Below are 23,964 nucleotides of genomic sequence, written 5' to 3' on the forward strand. Positions count from 1 at the left end.
CAGAAGTCACCACTCTACCACATAGCCATCTCAAAACCATATACATACATACATTAATTTCTTGTTTTTTTGGGGGGGGCTAAGTGCCATTAGTGGGGTAGTGCTTGGTGATGAGGTGCGTTTTCAGCTCACGGCGGAAGATGACCAGCGACCCCGCTTTTCTGACCTTTTCCGGGAGTTTGTTCCACCACTGAGGAGCCAAGACCAAGCGGAGCCGAAACCGGTTCGATCGGCAGCAAGGGGCTCTGAGTGATGGGGTGGACAGTCGCCGAGCTTTGGCAGATTGGAGGTGACTGGTAGTGACATGTGGCTTGACCATATCCTGAAGATATGAAGGGCTGTCTCATTCACTGCCCGGTAGGCGAGCACCAGGGTCCTGAACTTGATGCGGGTGGCTACTGGGAGCCAGTGAAGAGAGATGTGAAGGGGGGGGTTGTGTGGGAGAATTTGGGACGGTTGAACACAAGGTGGGCTGCCGCTTTCTGAATAAGCTCCAGAGACCTGATGTTCACCCCTTGACTAGAGCCTGGATGAGTATCTGCGCCGTATCCTCCGCGAGGAATCTGCTAATCTTCCTGAAGTTGTGAAGGAGGAATCCACAGGAACGTGCGACTGCGGCGACGTTCGCTGAGAATGACAATTGGTTGTCAAGGACCACACCCAGGTTTCTCTCAGTTGTGGTTTGCCTTACTACAGTGTTGTCGATGGTGATGGCCAGGTCTCTATGTGGACAACCTTTCCCTGGGAGAAAGAGCAGCTCAGTCCTGTCTAGGTTGAGCTTCAGATGTTAAGTTGCCATCCAATCAGAGATGTCGGACAGGCAAGCTGTATTTCGGGTTTCCACCTGTGTGTCTGATGGAGGGAAGGACAGGATTAGCTGTGTGTTATCAGCATAGCAGTGGTAAGAGAAGCCATGGGAGCGAATGACAGAACCAAGCGATGTTGTGTGCAGCGAGAAAAGGAGAGGGCCTAAAACCGAACCTTGTGGAACACCGAGCGTGAGAATATTTGGTTCTTTATACTGTAGAAGTACATTATTCACTTTACTATAGAATTCGTGAAGAGAGGAAAAAAATTGCTCCCTGAAACTGGTCCACTAAACTTTTGTTCTGTCACAGTTCTCTCGTCTTGGTTGTCACCTTCAGCAACCCCTGCCGAAATTAGTTGTGTGCCTCTATTTGTCTGTCAGGCAGCTCCAGGCTACCACACAGCAAAGATGATCATCAAGCTGGTCACGTCGATCGCCGACATCGTCAATAATGACCCTGTGGTAGGGGATCAACTCAAAGTCATCTTCCTGGAGAACTATCGTGTAACTCTGGCTGAGAAAGGTAACAGATTTTAGGTGTTGCTTTTATTTTTTTAATCATAACTTGACGGCTAATTTTAAGTTCCATGTCAGTTCTATTGGTATTGGTCTAAACATGTGAAGATCTAGATATTCCAAATAGAATAGGTGCTCAGTTTGTTAAACACATTCAAAAATCGAAGCCAACCTCCAAGATTGACGGAAATTATAGCTGTGTCTATGGGATTATGGCAAAAAACAAAGAAGTGACTATATCTCAGATTGGAGTTAAAAGCAGCGGGTCTCTCTGCTATTCTATAGTCATCCCTGCTGCAGATCTGTCAGAACAGATCTCTACAGCTGGAACTGAGGCCTCTGGAACAGGGAACATGAAGTTCATGCTTAATGGCGCACTCACCATTGGGACTATGGATGGGGCCAATGTAGAGATGGCTGAGGAGGCCGGGGAGGAGAACCTCTTCATCTTTGGCATGAGGGTGCATGAAGTCGAGGAAATGGACAAGAAGGGGTGAGTTTCATTGTTCTGATTCTGGTCTCAACATATGTGGGCTCTATATTCCCTTTGAATAAAAACTGGCAATAATAACAAATGAACTGCTGACTAATTGAGTCATTTATAACTGGGCTGTTCTATCATCACTTGTGCAGCCTGACCTGTCAAGTTTGGTGTCACATTCAGCTGCTTGGACATTTTTACCACAGTGATCTCAGGCATACATTCAAGTGGATCACAGATGAATCAGTGGTGTCCTATTAAGTGACTTGATGCCAAAGTTGAAGCCATCTTTGGTGATCATTTATTTGAATATCTTTTTGTGGTATTTAGAACCATGACTTTTTGTATTGTCAACTTTGGACTTGTAAGCAAAACACTTGAGATTTTTGGAGCATTTTCAAATATTCAGAATTGGGCCAGAAGGTGATATTGTGGTCATTGTGGTCCCAGCATATATCCTTTTGGACCACTGTGACTCACTTTATGTTCATGAACATTCTCAGTAGTCCGATGCAGCCACAGGGCAGCACTGGCCTATGTCTCTCCAAGCCTGCCTTGGGGGGGCACGGAGCAGTGTCTCCCTGTGCCGGTCCCAAGCCCGGATAAATGCAGAGGGTTGCGTCAGGAAGGGCATCCGGCATAAAACTTTTGCCAAAACCAAACATGCGAGTCAACCAAAACCATACCATACCGGATCGGTTGCGGACCGGGTTAACAACGACCGCCATTGGTACTGATGACCTACAGGGTACTAATGGAAATTGGGCTACTGTGGGTTGAAGAACAAGAACAAGAAGAAGAGGAGGAGTGCGTGTTCGGAAGCAGAGAGAGGAGGAAAGGAAAGAGCCTGGGACTGAGAGTGGGGACTTTGAATATTGGGACTATGACAGGAAAAGGTAGAGAGTTGGTCGACATGATGCAGAGAAGGAAGGTGGATATACTGTGTGTCCAGGAGACCAGGTGGAAAGGTAGTAAGGCTAGAAGCTTAGGAGCAGGCTTTAAGTTGTACTATTATGGTACTGACAAGAAGAGAAATGGAGTAGGAGTTATCTTGAAGGAGGAGTTTGACATTCTTTTCACCTCTAGGACATTCCGAACAGATAGACTTATGAGTCTGAAACTGGAAATTGAAGGTGTGATGCTCAATGTTGTTAGTGGCAATGCCCCACAGGTGGGATGTGAATCTGAAGAGAAGGAGAAGTTCTGGAATGAGTTAGATGAAGTGATGCAGAATATTCCCAGGAATGAGAGAGTGATAATTGGTGTAGACTTCAATGGACATGTTGGGGAGGAGTGTTGCATGGTTTTCAGGGAGGAATTGAGAAAGGGTCTGGGTGGTCAGGGTGAGCTTCCAGATGATTGGACAACTACAGCTAGTGTTATCAGGGAGACAAGTAGAGGAGTACTTGGTGTGTCATCTGGAAGGAAAGTAGATAAAGAGACTTGGTGGTGGAATGAGGAAGTGCAGGAGTGTGTACAGGGAAAGTGGTTCGCAAAGAAGTGGGATACTGAGAGGACTGAAGAGAACAGACAGGAGTTCAGGGAGATGCAGCGAAAGGTAAAGATAGAGGTAGCAAAGGCAAAACAAAGGGCGTATGATGACTTGTATGCTCGGTTGAATAGTAAGGAGGGTGAGAATGATCTATACAGGTTGGCGAAACAGAGAGATAAAGATGGAAAGGATGTCCAACAGGTCCGGGTGATTAAGGACAGAGAGGGAAATGTATTGACAGATGCTAGAAGAGTGATGGGAAGATGGAAAGAGTACTTTGAATAGCTGATGAACGTGGAAAATGAAAGAGACGTAAGGGTAGAAGAGGTGACTATTGTAGACCACAAAGTTGCAAAAATTAGTAAAAGTGAAGTGAGGAAGGCATTGAAGAGGATGAAGAGTTGAAAGGCAGTTGGTCCTGATGATATACCTGTGGAGGTGTGGAAGTGTCTAGGAGAGGCAGCTGTAGATTTTCTGACTAGATTATTCAACAGGATCTTCGAGAGTGAGAAGATGCCTGAAGAATGGAGACAAAGTGTGATGGTGCCTATTTTTAAGAATAAAGGGGATGTGCAGAATTGTGCCAACTATAGAGGGATAAAGTTGATGAGCCATACAATGAAGTTATGGGAAAGAGTAGTGGAAACTAGAATGAGAGCAGAAGTCAGCATCTGTGAACAGCAGTATGACTTTATGCCTAGAAAGAGTACTGCATCTGTAGTACTCTTTCTAGGCATAATTTGCGTTTAGAATGCTAATAGAAAAGTACAGAGAAGGCCAGAGGGAGCTGCATTGTGTTTTTGTAGACCTAGAAAAAGCACATGACAGGACGCCAAGAGAGGAGCTCTGGTATTGTATGAGGAAGTCTGGAGTGGCAGAGAAGTATGTTAGACTGGTGCAGGACATGTATGCTCACTGTGAGACACTGGTACGGTGTGCTGTAGGGGTAACAGAGAAGTCTCAAGGTGGAGGTGGCACTCCATCAGGGATCAGCTCTGAGCCCTTTCTTGTTCGCAATGGTGATGAATAGGCTGACAGATGTGGTTAGACAGGAATCCCCATGTCCCATGGTGTTTGCGGATGACATTGTGATCTGTAGTGAGAGCAGACAACAGGTAGAGGAAAATCTAGAGGTGGAGGTATGCTCTGGAAAGGAGAGGAATGAAAGTTAGTCGCAGCAAGACAGAATATATGGGTGTGAATGAGGGGAACTCGGGTGGAACGGTGAGGTTACAGGGAGTGGAGATCAAGAAGCTGGAGGATTTTAGGTATTTAGGGTCAACAGTCCAGAGCAACGGAGAGTGTGGAAAAGAGGTGAAGAGACGGGTCCAAGCAGGTTGGAATGGGTGGAGAAAAGTGTCAGGGGTACTATGTGATAGAAGACTGTCAGCCAGAATAAAAGGAAGGGTTTACAAGACAGTGGTGAGACCAGCGATGATGTTTGGACTAGAAACTGTTACAATGACCAAAAGACAGCAGGCAGAACTAGAGGTTGCAGAGATGAAGATGTTGAGGTTCTCTTTGGGAGTGACCAGGATGGAGAGGATCAGGAATGAGTCTATCAGAGGGACAGCACATGTTAGATGTTTTGGAGAGAAGGTCAGAGTAGCCAGACTGAGATGGAACGGTCATGTACAGAGGAGGGATAGAGAATATATTGGTAGACGGATGCTGGAATTGGAGCTGCCAGGCAAGAGATCTCGAGGAAGACCAAAGAGAAGATTTATGGACGTAGTGAGAGAGGATATGAAGGTAGTTGGTGTGAGAGAGGAGGATACAGAGAATAGGGTTAGATGGAGAAAGTTGACTCGCTGTGGCGACCCCTGATGGGAAAAGCCAAAAGAAGAAGAAGAGAAAGAGAAAGAAGAACATTCTCAGTAGTCCAGGTCATGGTTAAACTTCATCAAATCTTGTCATTGAAACTCAACTTGTTTTTTTCTCTTGAAGATGCTTCACCTCTGATCCGAGTGAGATGAGAAAAACCTCAGAAAAAATCAAGTTCAGTCGCCACAATAAGATTTGACTATGATCGCTAACTTTAGTGTGCATGGTTTGTGTACAAACTAAAATCTATCTGATAAATATGACAGTACCAGCTGAGAGTGTATTCACACCAGATAAACAATTTCAGGATCTGAAATAACTGGTTGGAGCTCTGACTACGCAAGTGACCAAGTCAGAATTATCTACAAGACACATTAGATGATTCTCAATGTCCATCAAGAATCTGAAAACAGCACCATATCAGCAGACAAGCTGAGTTGGAGGACAGTAATAATACATTTGAATGTAACACCCAACCGAATTCTCGATGCGTGCCTTCTGCAGTTATGATGCCTTGAGCTACTACAACCGCCTCCCAGAGTTAAAGAAGGCAGTGGACCAGATCTCTGGAGGCTTCTTCAGCCCCAGCAATCCTGGTCTCTTTGTAGACCTTGTCAGCATGCTGATGAACCACGACAGGTTTGACACACTTGGCCCTCTCTTACATCCATACTGTCATGTTGTGAAATGTTTAACATTCTTGCCCCTTTTTAACTTTTTTTTGGACCACTGAATGCACTACTTACTGTACATATCAACTGTTGGTGCTTCAGGTTCAAGGTGTTTGCGGACTATGAAGACTACATTAAATGTCAAGAGAAAGTCAGCAAACTCTACAAGGTAAAAAGTTTTATTGGTGGCCTCCCTCCATTTTGTATCGCAGAGCTGACAACATAGATTCCAACAAGAGTTCCCTCCTTGAATTGGATATGCTATATTGTTATATACATATTTCAAATCACTAAAAATGTAGTATTGAGTATGTGCAAACAAAATACACATTTATTGCATTCCAGCACAGAATTTGGATACTTCTCAAAAGCAAAACATGTACACGCAGGCTCATAAACATAATTCTAAAACTGTGACATGTAGAGCAATGTATTACTTGATGTAACCCCAATTAAATTAAATTAATCAATATAACATCGACTGCAGAGGGGTTTTCTGTCAAACAATGCTGTACAGTAAGTATGGCAGCATATTCAACCATAAGCAATTGACGTCTGCAACTATTGTTACAAAGCATTTCTTGTCCTATTGGAATGTTTAAGTACATATCCCCTGGCAAAAGAACTAAAAAAACACAACAACTTAAACACTGTAGGAGAGTATTTCAGGTAATGAAAGCATAATTTATAGTGTATCATCTGCTATCTTTCTGAACAGAACCCTAAAGAGTGGACCAAGAAGGTGATCCATAACATAGCGGGCTCTGGGAAATTTTCCAGTGACCGCACCATCTCCCAGTATGCCCGGGAAATCTGGGGGATGGAGCCCAGCTTGGAGAAGATTGGCGCTCCTGACGATCCTCGCTAAAACGCTGTTCCTTACCCTCCAAATTCCTCAACCATCCCTCATTAAAGTAGCATTTAAAGGACGAGATTGCCCCCTCCAGCTCCTCACTGTGCTCCATGGCATTGTTCTCTTGGGTCCTCCTCATCTGTGCCACAGGAAGGATTTCAATACCATTTTCATTTTCCGAGTGGGCTTGTTCATGATCTCCATGTCTAACTGTCTTCAACAGCAGTTGTTGTATTCCTGTAAACTTTTGGAGCTATTTGAGTCAAACTTCTTGTTTTTTTACCTGAGTGTGTAGTCAGAAGACAGAAATTCAGTATCATCCTCAGAAGTGAAGTAGTTCTTAATGCTGGTGTTAATATTAACAAGGCAAAAAAGTCAAATCTGTCATAAACATTGGGATTTTTTAATTTATAGTACCTGTTTTCCCAAACAAATCAGTGAGTATCTCACACATTTTTTGCAACCTTGCAGTATTAATTTCTATCAGTGAGGGAGTATGAAAACTAGTTTTATGTTAACATTCTTTTATGCACCATTATCACAAGTACTCAGTGTTATACATTTGTTTTACATGTAAAACCCAAGTTATTAACAACAGAGATTGAACCATAAAGTTACTCTACTTGGTGGAAAAAGCTGAAGGGCTATGGTTTTTCTTCTCTACTTCAGTGCGTCTCCAATGTGCTTGACAGCACCTCATCCCTTCATTTTTGTTTTCATCTTAAATGCATATATTCAATACATTTCTTACCATTGACAAAGGGAAGAGCCTGGTCTGTCAATCATTGTATGTTGATGTGTTCACCTTTGAAACACTGACCATAGGAACAGCTGATCATTATGTCTCTGAAATGCTTTACCTCATCTATTCTGTTTAACCTAGAAGTATTTTTCCTGCACATGTACGGACACATTTTGGGAAGTTTTGAAAAATCTTTAAATCTTCCTTTTCATTTTGAAGTTTGAATATGGTATAAATTCCTTCATAGAAAAAGAGTTAGTGAATGAGCAAACATATTCCAGGTCTTCCATTGAGATGAGACCGTTGTGTGCACTGTAACCCCTGACTACTGCCTTTCATTTTTGTTAGTGGCCTCTGTTTTCTGGTGTTTTGCTGAACCTGCATATTATGAGGAGTTATGCAGCAGATTAGCCTCAGCATTTCCATATACAACCAGCTGTATTACAAAAGTCTCATCTGTTTGCTGACTAAAAAGTGTGTATTCTGTAATGAGTTGTGTCAAACCTGTATGATTCACCTGTACTGTACCTTCATAGTGCCCTGATTCATCTGAAGATGACCGAAGTAAAACTGAAGTATTCAAAATCCTTTCTATTCAATAAACAACCCAAAATGTTCAATTTCTTAATTGAATTGTACAGAAGGTCTAAATCACAAGATGATAGGGAATACCTCATGTCAGGTTTTATGTTCAGAATGATGACAAACATCTGGAATTTATTCCCAATGATTTGTGCTTTCTTCAGGTTTTTGAGAAGTTCCTCACTGAAAATCATTAAAATAATTAAAAAAAAATATTTTGACCACCCTCTTTAAAGAACTTCAACAAAAACACATTTCAAGCCAGGATTTGCTCATGTTTTTCACCTATCTTAAGGCTATGATAAAAAAAAAGAATAGATTAGGATGTTCTCATCACATATTATAGACATACATACTATATGTACCCTATGCACTGATGGGCGGTGTACTAAAGGCTGAAAGTCAGTGGAAGTGGTTGAAATAATTTGTAGGAAGTATGTTAGAACAATTACTGAAAAACTTCAGTGACAGGCTGACAACAAATAATGAGCCCTAGCATAACCACTAGAGGGCGACAAAGTATGGACCTATGCAATCTTATTGTTTTTTTTTGGTTTCTGTCTAAATCACTGGTAGCTGATAATGATTGAAATTGAGGAAATAGCAGTTTGAAATACATTCCCAGCATGTCAGCAGCCACCGAGGCAGCTTCAGAGATAGAAGCGATAAATACCAGTATGAAAAAAGATAATTAGATCATGACATAAGTGTGCTTTTCACATTGCATCAATTTGCATGTTACAAATCAAATAATAAGTATTGATAAATAATGAATTGCTTTTTTTTAAAAAACATTAATTCTTTAAAATTAAACCTATCTATGGAAAAAAAAGCATTCAGATAATCCAGTGTGCAGTCTCAGGACATATGATGGATTGTAGATTTAGCAGTAGGGCAAGAGTGAAGCACAAAAAAAACTTTTTACCACTGGGTTCTTTGTTCGCTCCCTTTATTCAATGATGTACACCCCCGTGTAATATTTTTAAAGTGGAAACAAAAGCATTTTTGTCATCTGTAGCATCAGTGTCTGAATTATCAAAAATACAAAAAGAAAGTGTGAGCATTTGTAATAATGTAAACGATAATTCGCAACTTCGAGGGCCCTTTTTTGGGATCATAATAACAATTATATCATCATGCGTAGAAAATGTCAACCAAAAAGAAACCTTAATAAATTAACAAGCTTGAAACAAAATACATTTGAAAATAGTAGATCGGCATATTTAAGTTGCAAAATGTCAACATTTAAAGTTACAACAGTAGAATTTCACAGTGCATGTTGTCTGCTCCGTGCCTCTGCCTTCCTGAGGAAGCCACCCATTTTGTGTTATATGTCATTAACCTGCAGAGACATATTCAGTTTAAGTTCACTGAATATGATACCCTACCGCTACCTCTCCGAGACACTGCTATACCTCCACAGGCATATCACCAGGACCAACTGCCTTTCTACCCTTCATCCTCTTCAGTGCCTTCCTCACTTCACTTTTACTAATCTTTGCTACTTTGGGGTCTACAATAGTCCCCTCTTCTACCCTTGCCTCTCTTTCATTTTCCCCATTCATCTGGTCTTCAAAGTATTCAATCTTCTAGCATCTGCATCACTTCATCTAACACATTCTGGGACTTCTTCTCTAACTGACATAACACCTGTGGGGCATAGCCATTAACAACGATGAGCATCACACCTTCAATTTCCAGTTTCAGGCTCACAAGTCTATCTGACATTCTTTTCACCTCCAGAACATTCCTCACAAACTCCTCCTTCAAGATAACTCCTACTCCATTTCTCCTCTTGTCAGTACCATGATAGTGCAACTTAAAGCCCTCTCCTAAGGTCTCCTAACCGTCACTACCTTTTCACCCAGTCTCCTGGACACACAGTATATGCACCTTCCTTCTCTGCAACATGTCAAACAACTCTACCTTTTCCTGTCATAGTCCCAATATTCAAAGTCCTGACTCAGTCCCAGACTCCTGACTTTTCGCTTCTCTCTGCTTCTGAACACACCTCCCTCCTCATTTTTTCACATTACTTTTAATTGTGTAATTTCACTTCTGTCTGCCATTCAGGAGTTCTTTTATCCAAATCATTGGTTACATATTAAATGAAAAATATAGGGTGTTTTAAAGGGGGTGCTGCTGTCAAATGTTCTTACAGCTAAGTTAGAACTGTCTATGTCCATGTTGCAATTGTTAGGGTGGTATTTAGGACTGTAATATGTTGAAAGTACGCATTATAACGATACACTGCTAAAAAACGTTATTCTGTATGTGTATGTGTGTGTGTATGTGTGTGTGTGTGTATGTGTGTGTGTGTGTGTGTGTGTGTGTGTGTCTGTGTGTATGTGTGTGTGTGTGAGAGAGAGAGAGAGAGAGGGAGAGAGAGAGTGCATGTATGTCTGTGTGTGCATGTGTTTATGTATGTGTATCACAATAAGAGTATGAGGAAAAACTGCTTGCAGATGGACCAAACTCTGAACTGACTGGTTCCTTCATGTTCTAACTGTCACCTTTGGTTATGGACTTTGGGTTAAAAGAATGATGTCTCAGACAAAAACGACTGGAAAGAGGTTCCTCCGAAAGAGGTTCCTCCTTCCGGGGGCTGTGCTTAACCTTAGAGATAGGGTGAGGAACACAGATATCTGGGTAGAGCTTCTAGAGCCACTGGTCTTTCCCACTCAAAGGAACCCACTGAGGGGATTTAAACAACTGTTTTCAGCCTCCTGGAAGCCTGGAAGACGTGTTCCAGGTGAGTACATGAGTCTGTTGTTGACCCACAACACAATGGAGGATGATTTAACAATAACCCCATAATATTTAAAATTTGTAAAACAATCTCTCACCTGCTCCTTCTGCCCCGCCTACTTTCCCCATGACTGACAGGTTTTCAATCATTTACCCATCATATTAAAGCCCTATGTGTTCCTTACAGTCAGTGTGCTTCACCTTTGTCTTCGATCCCTCAGGATGAACTGCACTCATTACGGTAAGAAAACCTCCTCAGAAATGCTTATTTGAATACACAAATCTTTTGTCATTTGCTTAAAAACAGATGACACACACACATCCACACACACACATGTATGTAATATACATTTGATATATATAAATGTATATGTATGTATTTCAAGCTTATCCAGACTGACATTTGAAAAATCATATTGTTGTAAAATTGATAGAACTGATACATAAATCTGTTTTTTATTAAAATATCTATGCAAAATTTCTTGATAAGTAAAATGTGTAAATCTGTGCAATTCCCTTTTTTTTAAATTAAAATCTCACAATAATTTTTTGATGAGATCTTTCTTCTTGTCAAAAAGAACCTATCCAAGGTAAATAGCCATTTTTATTGATGGAATCAAGAAATGGGTAGATACAATACCTTGGAATAACATTTTTATATGTTGATCAACCATTCATTTAAGTCTAACCATCTGTTGGAAATGTTTGCAACAGCTTCTCTTGCAGATTTTTGAAGCTGCATATTTGTAATTATGTATTCCTCACTGATGAATATCTGATGAAGCAAAGTGGTGTGTCCTTGGTGTCTCAGAGCCGGATATCCCCCCACTCACCCCCACCAGTCATGAGCTGCTTGGCCAGGTGCTGAAGGACAGCTTCTCCAGCTTCTCCTATGAGAGAGTCTCCCATCACTTCCCACAAGGTCAATAAAGCTTTAGTTCTCAATAGCAGCGCAGACAGAAATACATAGCCATCAAACAATTGACAACATTGATCGTGTAGTTTTACATACTCATACTAAATTTAACACATGGCCAATTAATAAAACCTGTAATGTCTGAGTTCTTTTTAAGTCCTTCTTCTACATCAAAGTTTGGAAAAAAACATTTCTAATCCACTGCAAATGACTAAATTTTAGTTTGATTTTAAGTTTGCACTTGAACATTTTTAATCCCTTTTTCCAAGTATTTATTTGAATATTCTGGCAATATTATTATACATCTGGTACCAAAGAGAAGATTTCTGGGTGTAGCTGAAGGTAGTGGTGTGAGAAAGGAGGATACAGAGAATAGGGTTAGATGGAGAAGGTTGATTCACTGTGGCGACCCCTGAAGGGAAAAGCCGAAAGGAGAAGAAGAAGATTATTACTACCTGGTAATTTGGAGTAAATTCACATTTATTTTCAATAATTTTCTGGTAGTTTTGATAAACTTTAAGATAACTATTAATTTGAATATTAAAAACTCAAGTTTTTCTGCCTACTTTCTTCTTCATTTTCAACAATTGTTGTATTCATTTCTGAGTGAAATTCTTCACATGACTCAATGGAGTTTCTTGGTAGTTTAATTTCATGCTGTGTTAACTTTTAGGTAAATGTAAATACTTTTCTGTGAAAAAGCTTGTAATTTTTTTTCCCTTTTTATTTGATTTCTGATTATATTTTAATAACTTTTTTTGTCATTTTTTGTTGACTTTGAGCAGAAAGTTAGCAGACTGTTTTAAGTCCGCCATAAAAGGGAATATTCTGGAAATATATAAAATGCTTTTGTGCTCTTTCATTTCTTGCTAAATTGAAAGCAATTTATAATCTATTATTGGGTCACCCAAATTGAGGGAAATCTTCTTTCAGTGGAGACTGGAAAGAAACATTTAACCCTCTCAGGCTCAAATTAAGTTGTAGTTGCAGGAAAAATCTGATATTTGGCTGTCGCAAATCTGCAACATCTGCCTGGAGAAGGTTAATGACATGACTGTTATCCACAGTAATGTTCTTATGTTGTGAATTTTTACACTGCCACACGTGCATTATTCAAAGCATCCTGCCTGTCTGTGCCTGTAGTACAGATCCCAGCCTTTGGTCGGAGTGGCAGGTGAACTACTGGCTAAACTGGTGCCAGGCCGAATTTGGTTTGGGCTGCATTGGTTCAGACCTGAAGGGTCTCCAGGGTCGTGAGCTGTGTGGCCTGGACCGGGAGGCCTTCCTGGGCCTGATGTCAGATGCCGTGGCTGCAGAGATTCTCTGGGAACATCTGGAGATCATGAGAAGAGGCAGGAATCCCCTGAACATTTTGGAAAAAAAGTGTTATCCTTTCAGAAAATCCCAGATAATGCCAGCTGTAGTTCTAACAAATTGTTTGGTAAACTTTCTGTTCATTGATTGAACTTTTTGGTGTGTTTCTGGTACTGTATGTTTTGAATTTACTCATAAAACTTACTCAGCATTATACAGAAGTTAAAGAAAATTTGTGGGACAGGCAGTTTCCAGCAAACTGTTGACGCTATCTTGTTGAATACGTCATTTCTGGCAATTCCTTCCAAAGTCTGTTGTCTTTTTTTTAAATCAACAAATTTTACCACCCGATAAATCAACAAATTTCAATACCCGTGATTAGTAATATTAAATTAATGGTTTAATTTCCATTAATTTGTTCACAATTTTTTTACAATAATTTAATTTTGATATGTATGTTTAATGTTTTAATGTAATTTTAATAGCAAAGTATTTTAACACTATTTTAGGTTTTAAACAAAATATATTATTCATTTTGCAAGATCTTGTCATTTTAGACTAATTCTGCAATACAATGAAAATGGTGGCCGAAGCACTCAAATGTTACCTGCACATACATATAGACTAACTGCAAGAACTACTTTGGTCTGAAATATTTACATTTTTAGTTGTCATTATCATAATTATTGTATGCTAATCATTTTGATTATTTTGATGGGATTTTGGGAAAGACCTTTAAAATGTCTAAGTCTTTCATGATTACTTTAGTCTATTTTTTTCACTTGTTGACAGTTAACAAAAGACATTTTCCATATTTTGGAATTGTTAAGTCCATCACAATTTTATATATTTGTTTGTGTGTGTTTATGTGTATATATAATATAAAAAGATATAGATATAGATATTGATATAGATATAGATATAGACATGGATATAGATAAATATATATGGATATAGATATCTACATGAAAATTTTGCAATATGTATGTTAAACAGTGATAATTAAAAGGCTACTTCTGGTCTTTTACAATATTATTTGATGCTTGAAAATAATCTCTGAAACCTCCATTTGCTTCTCTCAACCAAACCCTGTTAATTATCCTGGCCAAACTCCAAACTTTCTCATCTTGATTCGACAGAAAACTACTTGGAGGAACATTCAAAACAAAGTTTTAAGGAAAGATGCCTGGATACTCTGGAAACTACTCTGGATGCTGAACATCACAAGGACTTTTACATGGCTGAGTCAGAGCATCCCAGCTGGACCACCACTGACCCCTATCCACTGGTACAGGAAAAGGAAGGAGACACAGGTGAGGTGAATGTTCAATCCAGCAAGGAGTGTCCGAATCAGGATAAGAGATTTTATTTCTGTTCCTACCAAAGACCAAAAATCGTCAAAAATTGTCAAATAATTCTCCTTTAGGCTTTTCCCTTCAGGGGTCGCCACAGCGAATCAACTTTGTCCATCTAACACTATTCTTTGTATCCTCTCTCACATCAGCTACCTCCTTATCTTCTCTCACCATGTCCATATTTCTTCTCTTTGGTCTTCCTCAAGACCTCCTGTCTGGCAGCTCCAATTCCAGCATACGTCTACTAATATATTCACTATCTCTCCTTTGTACATGAACGAACCATCTCAGTCTGGCTTCTCTGACCTTCTCTCCAAAACATCTAACATGTGCTGTTCCTCTAATAGACTCATTCCTGATCCTATCCATCCTGGTCACTCCCAAAGAGAAACTCAACATCTTCATCTCTGCAACCTCAAGGTCTGCCTCCTGTCTTTTGGTCATTGTAACTGTTTCTAGTCCATACACTTTTCTCCACCCATTCAAACCTGCTCGAACCCGTCTCTTCACCTCTTTTCCACACTCTGCATTGCTCTGGACTGTTGACCCCAAGTACCTGAAATCCTCCAACTTGCTGATCTCCACTCCCCGTAGTCTCAGCTTCCCACCCGAGTTCCTCTCATTCACACAGATATACTCTGTCTTGCTGTGATTAACTTTCATTCCTCTTCTTTCCAGCGCAAACCTCCACCTCTCTAGATTTTCCTCAACCTGTTCTCTGCTCTCACTCCAGATCACAATGTCACCTGGTGACATCATGGTCCATGGAGATTTTCTGTCTAACTTCCCAAAACTTCATTGTATGGCTCATCAACTTTATTCCTCTATAATTGCCGCAATTCTGCACATCCCCCTTATTCCTAAAAATAGGCACCATCACACTTCATCCCCATTCATTAGGCATCTTCTCACTTTCTAAGATCCTATTGAATAATAGTCAGACACTCTACCGCTGCCTCTCCTTGGCAATTCCACACCTCCACAGGTATGTCATCAGGACCAACTGCCTTTCCACTCTTCATCATCTTCAATGCCTTCCTCACTTCATTTTTATTAATCTGTGCTACTTTGTGGTCTACAATAGTCCCCTCTTCTACCCTTGCCTCTCTTTCATTTTCCACATTCATCACCTCTTCAAAGTACTCTTTCCATCGTCCCATCACTCTTCTAGCATCTGTCAATACATTTCCCTCTCTATCCTTAATCACCCAGACCTGTTGTACATCCTTTCCATCTTTATCACTCTGTTTCGCCAACCTGTATAGATCATTCTCACCCTCCTTATTGTCCAACCGAGCATACAGGTCATTGTACACCCATTGTTTTGCCTTTGCTACCTCTATCTTTTTCTTACGTTGTATCTCTCTGTACTCTTCTCTGTTCTCTTCAGTCCTCTCAGTATCCCACTTCTTCTTTGCTAACCGCTTTATCTGTATATACTCCTGCACCTCCTCATTCCACCACCAAGTCTCTTTATCTATGATCCTTCCAGACAACACACCAAGTTCTCTCCTACCTGTCTCCTTGATTACACAAGCTGTAGTTGTCCAATCATCTGGAAGCTCTCCTGGACCACCTAGAGCCTTTCTCAATTCCTACCTGAATACCATACAACACTCCTCCCTTTTCAGCTTCCACCACTTTGCCCTCTGCTCTGCCTTTGTCCTCTTGATTTTCCTTGTCAACAGAATCATCCTAGAAACCAGCATGCTATGCTGTCTGGCTACACTCTCACCTACAACTACTTTGCAGTCACTGATCTCTTTCAGGTTACCTCGTCGATACTAGATGTAGTCTACCTGCAACTGACTACCTGAGTCTAACTGGCTGTATTGTTGACATTCCCTTTAGCACAGCTTCGTCTTATGGATGCATAACGCAACCCCAGCCACTACAGAAGTATCTATTCTATGTGCCTTATAATATAATAATATATGAAAACGGTTTTAAAACAGGCCATTCATTGAAGGTGCGCCTTATAATCCGATGCGCCTTATAGTGCGGAAAATAAGGTTTGTGTATATATATATATATATATATATATATATATATATATATATACACATACACACACACATACATATATATATATATATGTACTAAATTGTCAAATGATACTTATTTTAATATTGTTTAATAATACAATGTTTTTAAAGAAAAAAAATCTACAAATTATTAAAAAGATGCACATAGTGCCTCATAAACATCTTATTTAGGTAGTTTTACAAGTCTTAATGTTTGAGATCTTTCAGAAGTGGAAATCTCTCAAAGTGATGACTGTCAGTTGCTGGTCTCGGGATCCTGGACTGGTCCCATTCAGGATGTGGGCACTGGGACGGGCATGTCAACTTCAGGAGACCCCTTCATCATTCCATCATCCTTCAAGACCTTCCGACAATATGTAGGAGAGCAGGCTGGCCTGAACAGACCTGTGATCCCAGCAGCTGTCCTTGCTGGTTACACGGGTGAGACAAAGCAACAGTCACCATAGACGTGTGAAATTGCATGGGAGACCAGATGGTCAAAGTATTTCACGCAGTAATCAATTGACAAATAAGCAGATTTTACCTTTCAATGCATACTAAAATAAAATAATATAAAATAAAAAAAATAATAATAAAATAAAATAAAACACACCAATGAAAAACTTCTTAAGTAAAGCAAAAATAGTAGAAAACGACATATCAAAGCTGACAACCACATATACTAAAATCAAATCAGTGGGAAATCAAAAAAACAACAAAACAAATAAAAATCACATTGGCAATGGTACAAAGCACCAAAGTACAAAATCAAGGTTAGGGTGAAAACTACAGTGATTAAACACAACAAAAATCTAAAGAGAAAATAAAAAAAATTGGCTGATACATAAAATTCATCAACGTAAAAGACATACAACCAATTGAGACAATAATACACGACAAAAAGATCATTTCAACACATGGTATAATACATCATTAAATCACAACTACAAAAACTTTATTCCTCTACTCCTTTTGGCTTTTCCCTTCAGGGGTCGCCACAGCGAATCAACTTTCTCCATCTAACCCTATTCTCTGTATCCCTCTCTCTCACACTAACAACCTTCATATCCTCTCTCACTACGTCCATAAATCTCCTCTTTGGTTTTCCTTGAGACCTCCTGCCTGGTAGCTCCAATTCCAGCATCCGTCTACCAATACATTCACTATCCCTCTTTTGTACATGACCGAAACATCTCAGTCTGGCTTCTCTGACCTTCTCTTCAAAACATCTAACATGTGCTGTTCCTCTAATAGACTCATTCCTGATCCTATCCATCCTGGTCACTCCCAAAGAGAACCTCAACATCTTTATCTCTGCGACCTCTAGGTCTGCCTCCTGTCTTTTGGTCATTGTAACTGTTTCTGGGCCATACAGCACCGGTGGTCTCACCACTGTCTTGTACACCTTTCTTTTCATTCTTGCTGATAGGTTTCTATCACATAGTACCCCTGACGCTTTTCTCCACTCATTCCAGCCTGCTTTAACCCGTCTCTCCACCTCTTTTCCACACTCTCCGTTGCTCTGGACTGTTGACCCCAAGTACCTTAAATCGTCCAACTTTCTGGTCTCCTTCTTAAAATCAGCATTCCAGCTGGGTTCCTTTCATTCACACACATATACTCTGCCTTACTGCAACTAACTTTCTTTCCTCTCCTTTCCAGTGCATACCTCCAACTCTCTAGATTTTCCACAGCCTGTTCTCTGCTTTCACTACAGATCACAATGTCACCGGCAAATATCATGGTCCATGGAGATTTCTGTCTCACCTCATTTGTCAAGAAGGGGCTCATACTGCTGTTCCCAAATGCTGACTTCTGCTCTCAGCCTAGTTTCCACTACTAGTTTCCCATAACTTCATTGTATGTCTCATATGGCTCAGAGTCATCCCACAAACCACCATCCTATGCTGTCTGGCTATGCTGTAACCTACAACTACTTTGCAGTCACTGATCTCTTCCGGGTTACCTTGTCTATACAAGATGTAGTATACCCGCATGCTCCTACCTCCACTCTTTTAAGTTAACCTAGGTTCCTGTCTTTTCGGGAAAAAAGTGTTCACTACAGCCATTTCCTTCCTTTTTGCAATATCTACCACCATCTGTCCATTTTGCCCATTACTTTTTCATCCCATCTATTGTCTATATGCCCACTGAAGTCTGCACCAATGACCACGTTCTCATCTCTCGAGATATTCTGCATCACTTAATCTATCTCATTTCAGAACTTCACCTTCTCCTCAAACTCATATCCCACCTGCAGGGAATTGCCACTAACAACATTGAGCATCACACCTTCAATTTCCAATTTCAGACTCATAATTCTACCTGAATTTCTTTTCACCTCCAGAACATTCTTAACAAACTCCTACAAGATAAATCCAACTCCATTCCTCTTCTTGTCAGTACCATGATAGTACAACTTAAAGACTGCTCCTAAGTTTGTAGCCTTACTTACCTTTCTCAACTCCTCCCTGAAAACCACACAACACTCCTCCCTTATCAGCTTCCACCACTGTGTCTTCTGCTCTGCCTTTGTCCTCTAGATCTTCCAGAGTCATCCTAGAAACCAGCATGCTATGCGGTCTGGCTACACTCTCACCTACCATTACTTTGCAGTCACCGATCTCTTTCAGATTACCTTGTCTGTACAGGATGTATTGAAGTCTGCACCAATGACCACTTTCTCATCTCTGGAGATATTCTGCATCACTTCATCTAACTCATTTTGGGACTTCTCCCTCTCTAACTGACATAACACCTGTGGGGCATAGCCACTAACAACAATGAGCCTCACACCTTCAATTTCCAGTTTCAGACTCACAAGTCTATCTGACATTCTTTTCACCTCCAGAACATTCTTAACAAACTCCTCCAACAAGATAAATCCTACAACATTTCTCTTCTTGTCAGTACCATGATAGTACAACTTAAAGACTGCTCCTAAGCTTGTAGCCTTACTACTTTTCCACCTGGTCTCCTGGACACACATTATACATTGGGGCAAAAAAGTATTTAGTAGGCCATCAATTGTGCAAGTTCTCCCACTTCAAAAGATGATAGAGGCCTGTAATTTTCATGATAGATACACATCAACTATGACAGACAGAATGCAAAGAAAAAAATCCAGAAAATCACATTGTCTGATTTTTTTAAAGAATTGATTTGCAAATTATAGTGGCTAATTAGTATTTGGTCACCTACAAACAAGCAAGATTTCTGTCTCTCACAGAACAGAGCTTCATTTGTAAGAAGCGCTTTAGTCCTCCTCACATTACCTGCATTAATGGCACCTGTTTGAGGTTGTGGACAGATGTCTTTTACTCTGACACAAATTCAAACAGTCACACTCCAAACTCCACTATGGCCAAGACCAAAGAGCTGTCAAAGGACACCGGAAAAAAATCTGTAGACCTGCACCTAGCTGGGAAGACTGAGTGTGAAATAGATAAGCAGCTGATGTGAAGAAATCAACTGTGGGAGCAATTATTAGAAGATGGAAGACGTACAAAACCACTGATAATCTCCCTCCATCTGGGGCCCCCACACAAAATCTCACCCCGTGGGGTCAAAAATATCACAAGAAGAGTGAGCAAAAATTCCAGAACAACACAGAAGGAACTAGTGAATGATCTGCAGAGTAACCGCAGTAACAAGGCTACCATCAGTATCACACTACGCCGCCAGGGACTCAAATCCTGCAGTGCCAAACGTGTCCCCCCTGCTTAAGCCAGTACATGTCCAGGCCCGTCTGCAGGTTGCTAGAGAGCATTTGGATGATCTAGAAGAGGTTTGGGAGAATGAGAGATTTGAGAGATTTTGAAACCAAAATAGAAATTTTTGGTAAAAACTCAACTTGTTGTGTTTGGAGGAGAAAGAATGCTGAGTTGCATCCGAATAACACCATACCTACTGTGAGGCATCGTGGTGGAAACATCATGCTTTGGGGCAGTTTTTCTTCAAAGGGACCAGGATGACCGATTTGTATAAAGAAAAGAGTGAACAGGGCCATGTATCGTGAGATTTTGAGTGAAAACGTCCTTCCATCAGCAAGGGCAGTGAAGATGAATCATGGCTGGGTCTTCCAGCATGACAATGATCCCAAATACAACAATCCCAGGTAACGAAGGACTGGCTTTGTGAAAAGCATTTCAAGACTCTGGAGTGGCCTAGCCAGTGTCCTGATCTCAACCCCCATAGAAAATCTTTGGAGGGAATTGAAAATCCGTGTTGCCCAGCAATAGCCCCAAAACATCATTGCTCTTGAGGAGATCTGCATGGAGGAATACCAGCAACAGTGTGTGAAAACCTTGTGAAGATGTTGGACCTCTGTCATTGCCAACAAAGAGTATATAAGAAAGTATTGATATTAACTTTTGTTCTCGACCAATACTTATTTTCGACCTTCATTGGCAAATAAATTCTCTAAAAATCGATGTGATTTTCCCATTTTTTTTCTTCGCATTCTGTCTCATATTTGAAGGGTACCTATGATGAAAATTACAGGCCTCTATTAGATTTTTAAGAGGGAGAACTTGCACAATTGGTGGGTGACTAAATACTTTTTACCCCACTGTATGCACCTTCCTTCTCTGCATCATGTCAAACAACTCTCTACCTTGTCCTGTCATAGTCCCAATATTCAAGTCCCTACTCTCAGTCCCAGACTCTTGCCTTTCCTCTTCTCTCTCGGCCATTGGTTCCCTGATGGTCATCGGTACCAATGGCGGTTGTTGTTAACCTTCAGCAAGTTAGGCTATGCAGTGTGTGTGTGTGTGTGTGTACGTTTGTGTGTCTATGTCAAAAAAAAACAAAAAACTCACTAACCCAAGCTTACTGTTCTGTATATTTCCTGTGCATCGTGTATTTGCAGGTGTATTTGCAGTCCCTATGTCCTCTATTGTAAGTCGCTTTGGATAAAAGCGTCTGCCAAATGCAATGTAATGTAATGTAATGTAATGTTAACCTGGGTCTCGACCGATCTGGTATGATCTGGTTATTATGGTTGATTTGCATGTTTGGTTTTGGCAAAAGTTTTATGCCGGATGCCCTTTGTGATGCAACCCTCTGCATTTATCCGGGCTTGGGACTGGCTCAGGGAGACACTGGTCTATACCCCCGCAGAGGCTGGCTCAGGGAGACACTGGCCTGTGCCGCCCTGAGGCTGCATTTACAAAGACATAAGTAGAAAACAGAAAAATTGTTTTAAATTCTGACTGGCCTATTTGATTTATGTTTGTGCATATTGATTTCTTGAGAATAGTTCCTTACACCCCTCCCATATGAACAGCTGTTATAGCTGTGTATCCTCTCTGTGGAACAGGAAGTGGTCCCATCCAGCTCTGGCAATTCCTGCTGGAGCTTCTGACCGACCGTAGCTGCCAGTCATGTATCTGCTGGACAGGCGATGGCTGGGAGTTCAAGCTGACTGACCCGGACGAGGTGCAGAACATGTTAGGGGTTAAAATGGAAAAAGACTGTAGATTAAGTAAAAGTCATTGTACCTTATTTTATATGCAATATACGATACCATTATTTGCATTTTTCCTAGAACAAGCATATCAGGTTCAACTGGAAGGCAATACAGAATACCCTCAATCTGATATCACCAAGTGATTCCCGTGACAAAACACTCATTCTTTTTAGAATGAGAGATGGCAACTGAAATCCAAACAAAATATTTAGATATTTATATTTAGACAGTATGATACCGGTATATAAATCTCGCTGGAATTACTGGAGTCACATTACTGGAGTCACAAATGATACTTTAGGACCAAAGTCACAATACTTTATATACAATTTTTTCAGCATATTCAAGTCATGACATGATATGATGACAATACTGGCGTAATATTTTTTGGTAGTTTTTATCCACTTACTTAAGTCACAATTACAACATACTGAAGTCACAATCTGATATTATCACAGTTGTGAAAATAATTCTATGATATTAAAGTTGCCATTTTTATAATTATCTTATTATGTTATATTATAAAATATTATCATATTTCTAAATATACTGCAAATAATCATCGAAAAGAATTCACAATATGATATTATCATTGCTTCAACTTCTTTGTGAAATTGAAGTAACCACATTATTCCTCTGAATAACAATACCATTCAATCCTGATAACATTATCACAAAATCTGAACCCCAGCATGATACTATAACATAAATGTAACCACAGTAGTATGTAATCACAATACTAATTTTGGCAGTAATAGAAAAAGTACCGGAATTTCCCTCTGAGTGGCAACTGTATCTGCAGGTAGCCATGCTGTGGGGTCGCAGAAAACACAAACCCAAGATGAACTACGAGAAGCTGAGCCGTGGCCTCCGTTACTACTACGACAAGAACATCATTCGCAAGACTGCAGGGAAACGCTATGTCTACCGCTTTGTATGCAACCTGCAGGGCCTGCTGGGATACGAGCCTGGCGAGTTGCATGCCATGTTGGACATCAGTAAAAACAGTAATTAACATGTTACACCAACTGTCAGATCCATGATCCTTCAGTCTGTATCACTGGATAATAAATAATGGAAAATTTCTTGCAAAAAAACTATCATCATGTATATGATTTTTTTTTAAACTAATGGAAAAGAGGGTGCAATATCACCTTAAGACAAACTTCAGGGGAAAAAAAACTGGGGGAGTTACATTTTATTTTATTGAAAGGTTAACTATGTGAAAAGCTTATTTTCAAAATTTCCTACCACTGAGAGTAAATGATATTTTTCTTATATCAATGTTTGTCAAATTACAGATTGCTTTATGAATAGTCATCTGTATTGTGTTCACCTGGCTGCACTGGCAGACAAAATCTCAAAGATGATGCAGTTCTGTTCTCAAGTGGCAACAAGCTGATTTAATTTCATCCACCAGTGAACCAGACTGAGTGGATTTTTTCCACCACTTCTCACCCAAGTGGGTGGTAATGTAGGATGACCTGGGGGGCTTTTATGCATCTTTGTCTCCACCATCGGGTGTTCGCAGAGATCCACATATGCTTCAACAATGTTTTAAACCTTAAACCTTAAACCTCTCCTCAATAATCATATGACACAAGATGGCACTGAATTGAATTGGAATTTTTGTAAGTCGCTTTGGATAAAACCGTCTGCTAAATGACTGTAATGTAATGTAATGTAATGAATTAAACTTGATGTTAAAGTATAGACCTTCAACCAGAAAACCACATTGACCATACATTTTTTGAATTTTGGTAGAATTTCCTCTTTGCTATTTTTTAGGGCATTTATTCATTCTTATTGAAAAAAAAAATCATAATTTCTACCTTGTTATTCAGTATCTTTTCCAGTTACAATTCAGTAGTTTCTTCCCGGTTTTTTTTTCTTCTTGAAAATGATCTCTCCAGGGTCTTTGTAATTCAGTAGATGAGTACATTAGTAAAAACAGATTGTAGCTTTTAAAAGGTATTCAATAGAAAATGTATCTTAATAGCATTTTTCCATTTCTGAAATATCACCTGGAATGTGTGTCGTGTCACACCCCAAAAGAAACCTTGACCAATGCTTCAGTAACCCTAGTATACTTAACAGAGCATTTTATTCCCTTGTATTTTGTTAGATTAATCAGTAAGCTGTTTCTCAGTTAAACTGCAAGGCCTTCT

At 40.1% G+C, this 23,964-nt stretch overlaps 2 protein-coding genes across 2 annotated transcripts in view; both read left to right on the top strand.

Annotated features, from left to right (window-relative positions):
- The window catches only part of pygmb (phosphorylase, glycogen, muscle b), a 30,836-nt gene extending 22,836 nt beyond the window's left edge, over positions 1 to 8,000 (top strand). Inside the window, exons 16-20 of the mRNA XM_086165964.1 lie at positions 1,190 to 1,331; positions 1,610 to 1,817; positions 5,626 to 5,760; positions 5,895 to 5,961; positions 6,511 to 8,000. Coding sequence (XP_086022090.1) covers positions 1,190 to 1,331; positions 1,610 to 1,817; positions 5,626 to 5,760; positions 5,895 to 5,961; positions 6,511 to 6,660 — 702 coding nt within the window. The 3' untranslated portion in view covers positions 6,661 to 8,000. The remainder of the gene's footprint in view (positions 1 to 1,189; positions 1,332 to 1,609; positions 1,818 to 5,625; positions 5,761 to 5,894; positions 5,962 to 6,510) is intronic.
- A 2,939-nt stretch (positions 8,001 to 10,939) lies between these two features.
- On the top strand, positions 10,940 to 23,416 carry LOC147223952 (protein C-ets-1-like). The gene is made up of 8 exons (XM_086166246.1): positions 10,940 to 10,958; positions 11,529 to 11,639; positions 12,777 to 12,794; positions 12,866 to 12,985; positions 14,087 to 14,260; positions 16,546 to 16,767; positions 21,647 to 21,765; positions 22,599 to 23,416. Exons 1-8 carry the CDS (start codon positions 10,940 to 10,942, stop codon positions 22,809 to 22,811), a joined length of 996 nt encoding a protein of 331 aa, XP_086022372.1. The 3' UTR covers positions 22,812 to 23,416.
- Positions 23,417 to 23,964: the final 548 nt, after the last annotated feature.

Source organism: Fistularia commersonii, chromosome 19 (genome assembly GCF_037954325.1).
Source record: "Fistularia commersonii isolate RoL2024-O1a breed Wild chromosome 19, RoL_Fcom_v1.0, whole genome shotgun sequence".
NCBI lineage: Eukaryota > Metazoa > Chordata > Actinopteri > Syngnathiformes > Fistulariidae > Fistularia > Fistularia commersonii.

Bases quoted from the DNA above. Each gene is read 5' to 3' on its own strand.
- LOC147223952 (XM_086166246.1), top strand. The intron at 14,261-16,545 runs GTGAGGTGAATG...TTAATGTTTGAG, and splicing joins GGAAAAGGAAGGAGACACAG to ATCTTTCAGAAGTGGAAATC. The intron at 16,768-21,646 runs GTGAGACAAAGC...TCTGTGGAACAG, and splicing joins TGTCCTTGCTGGTTACACGG to GAAGTGGTCCCATCCAGCTC.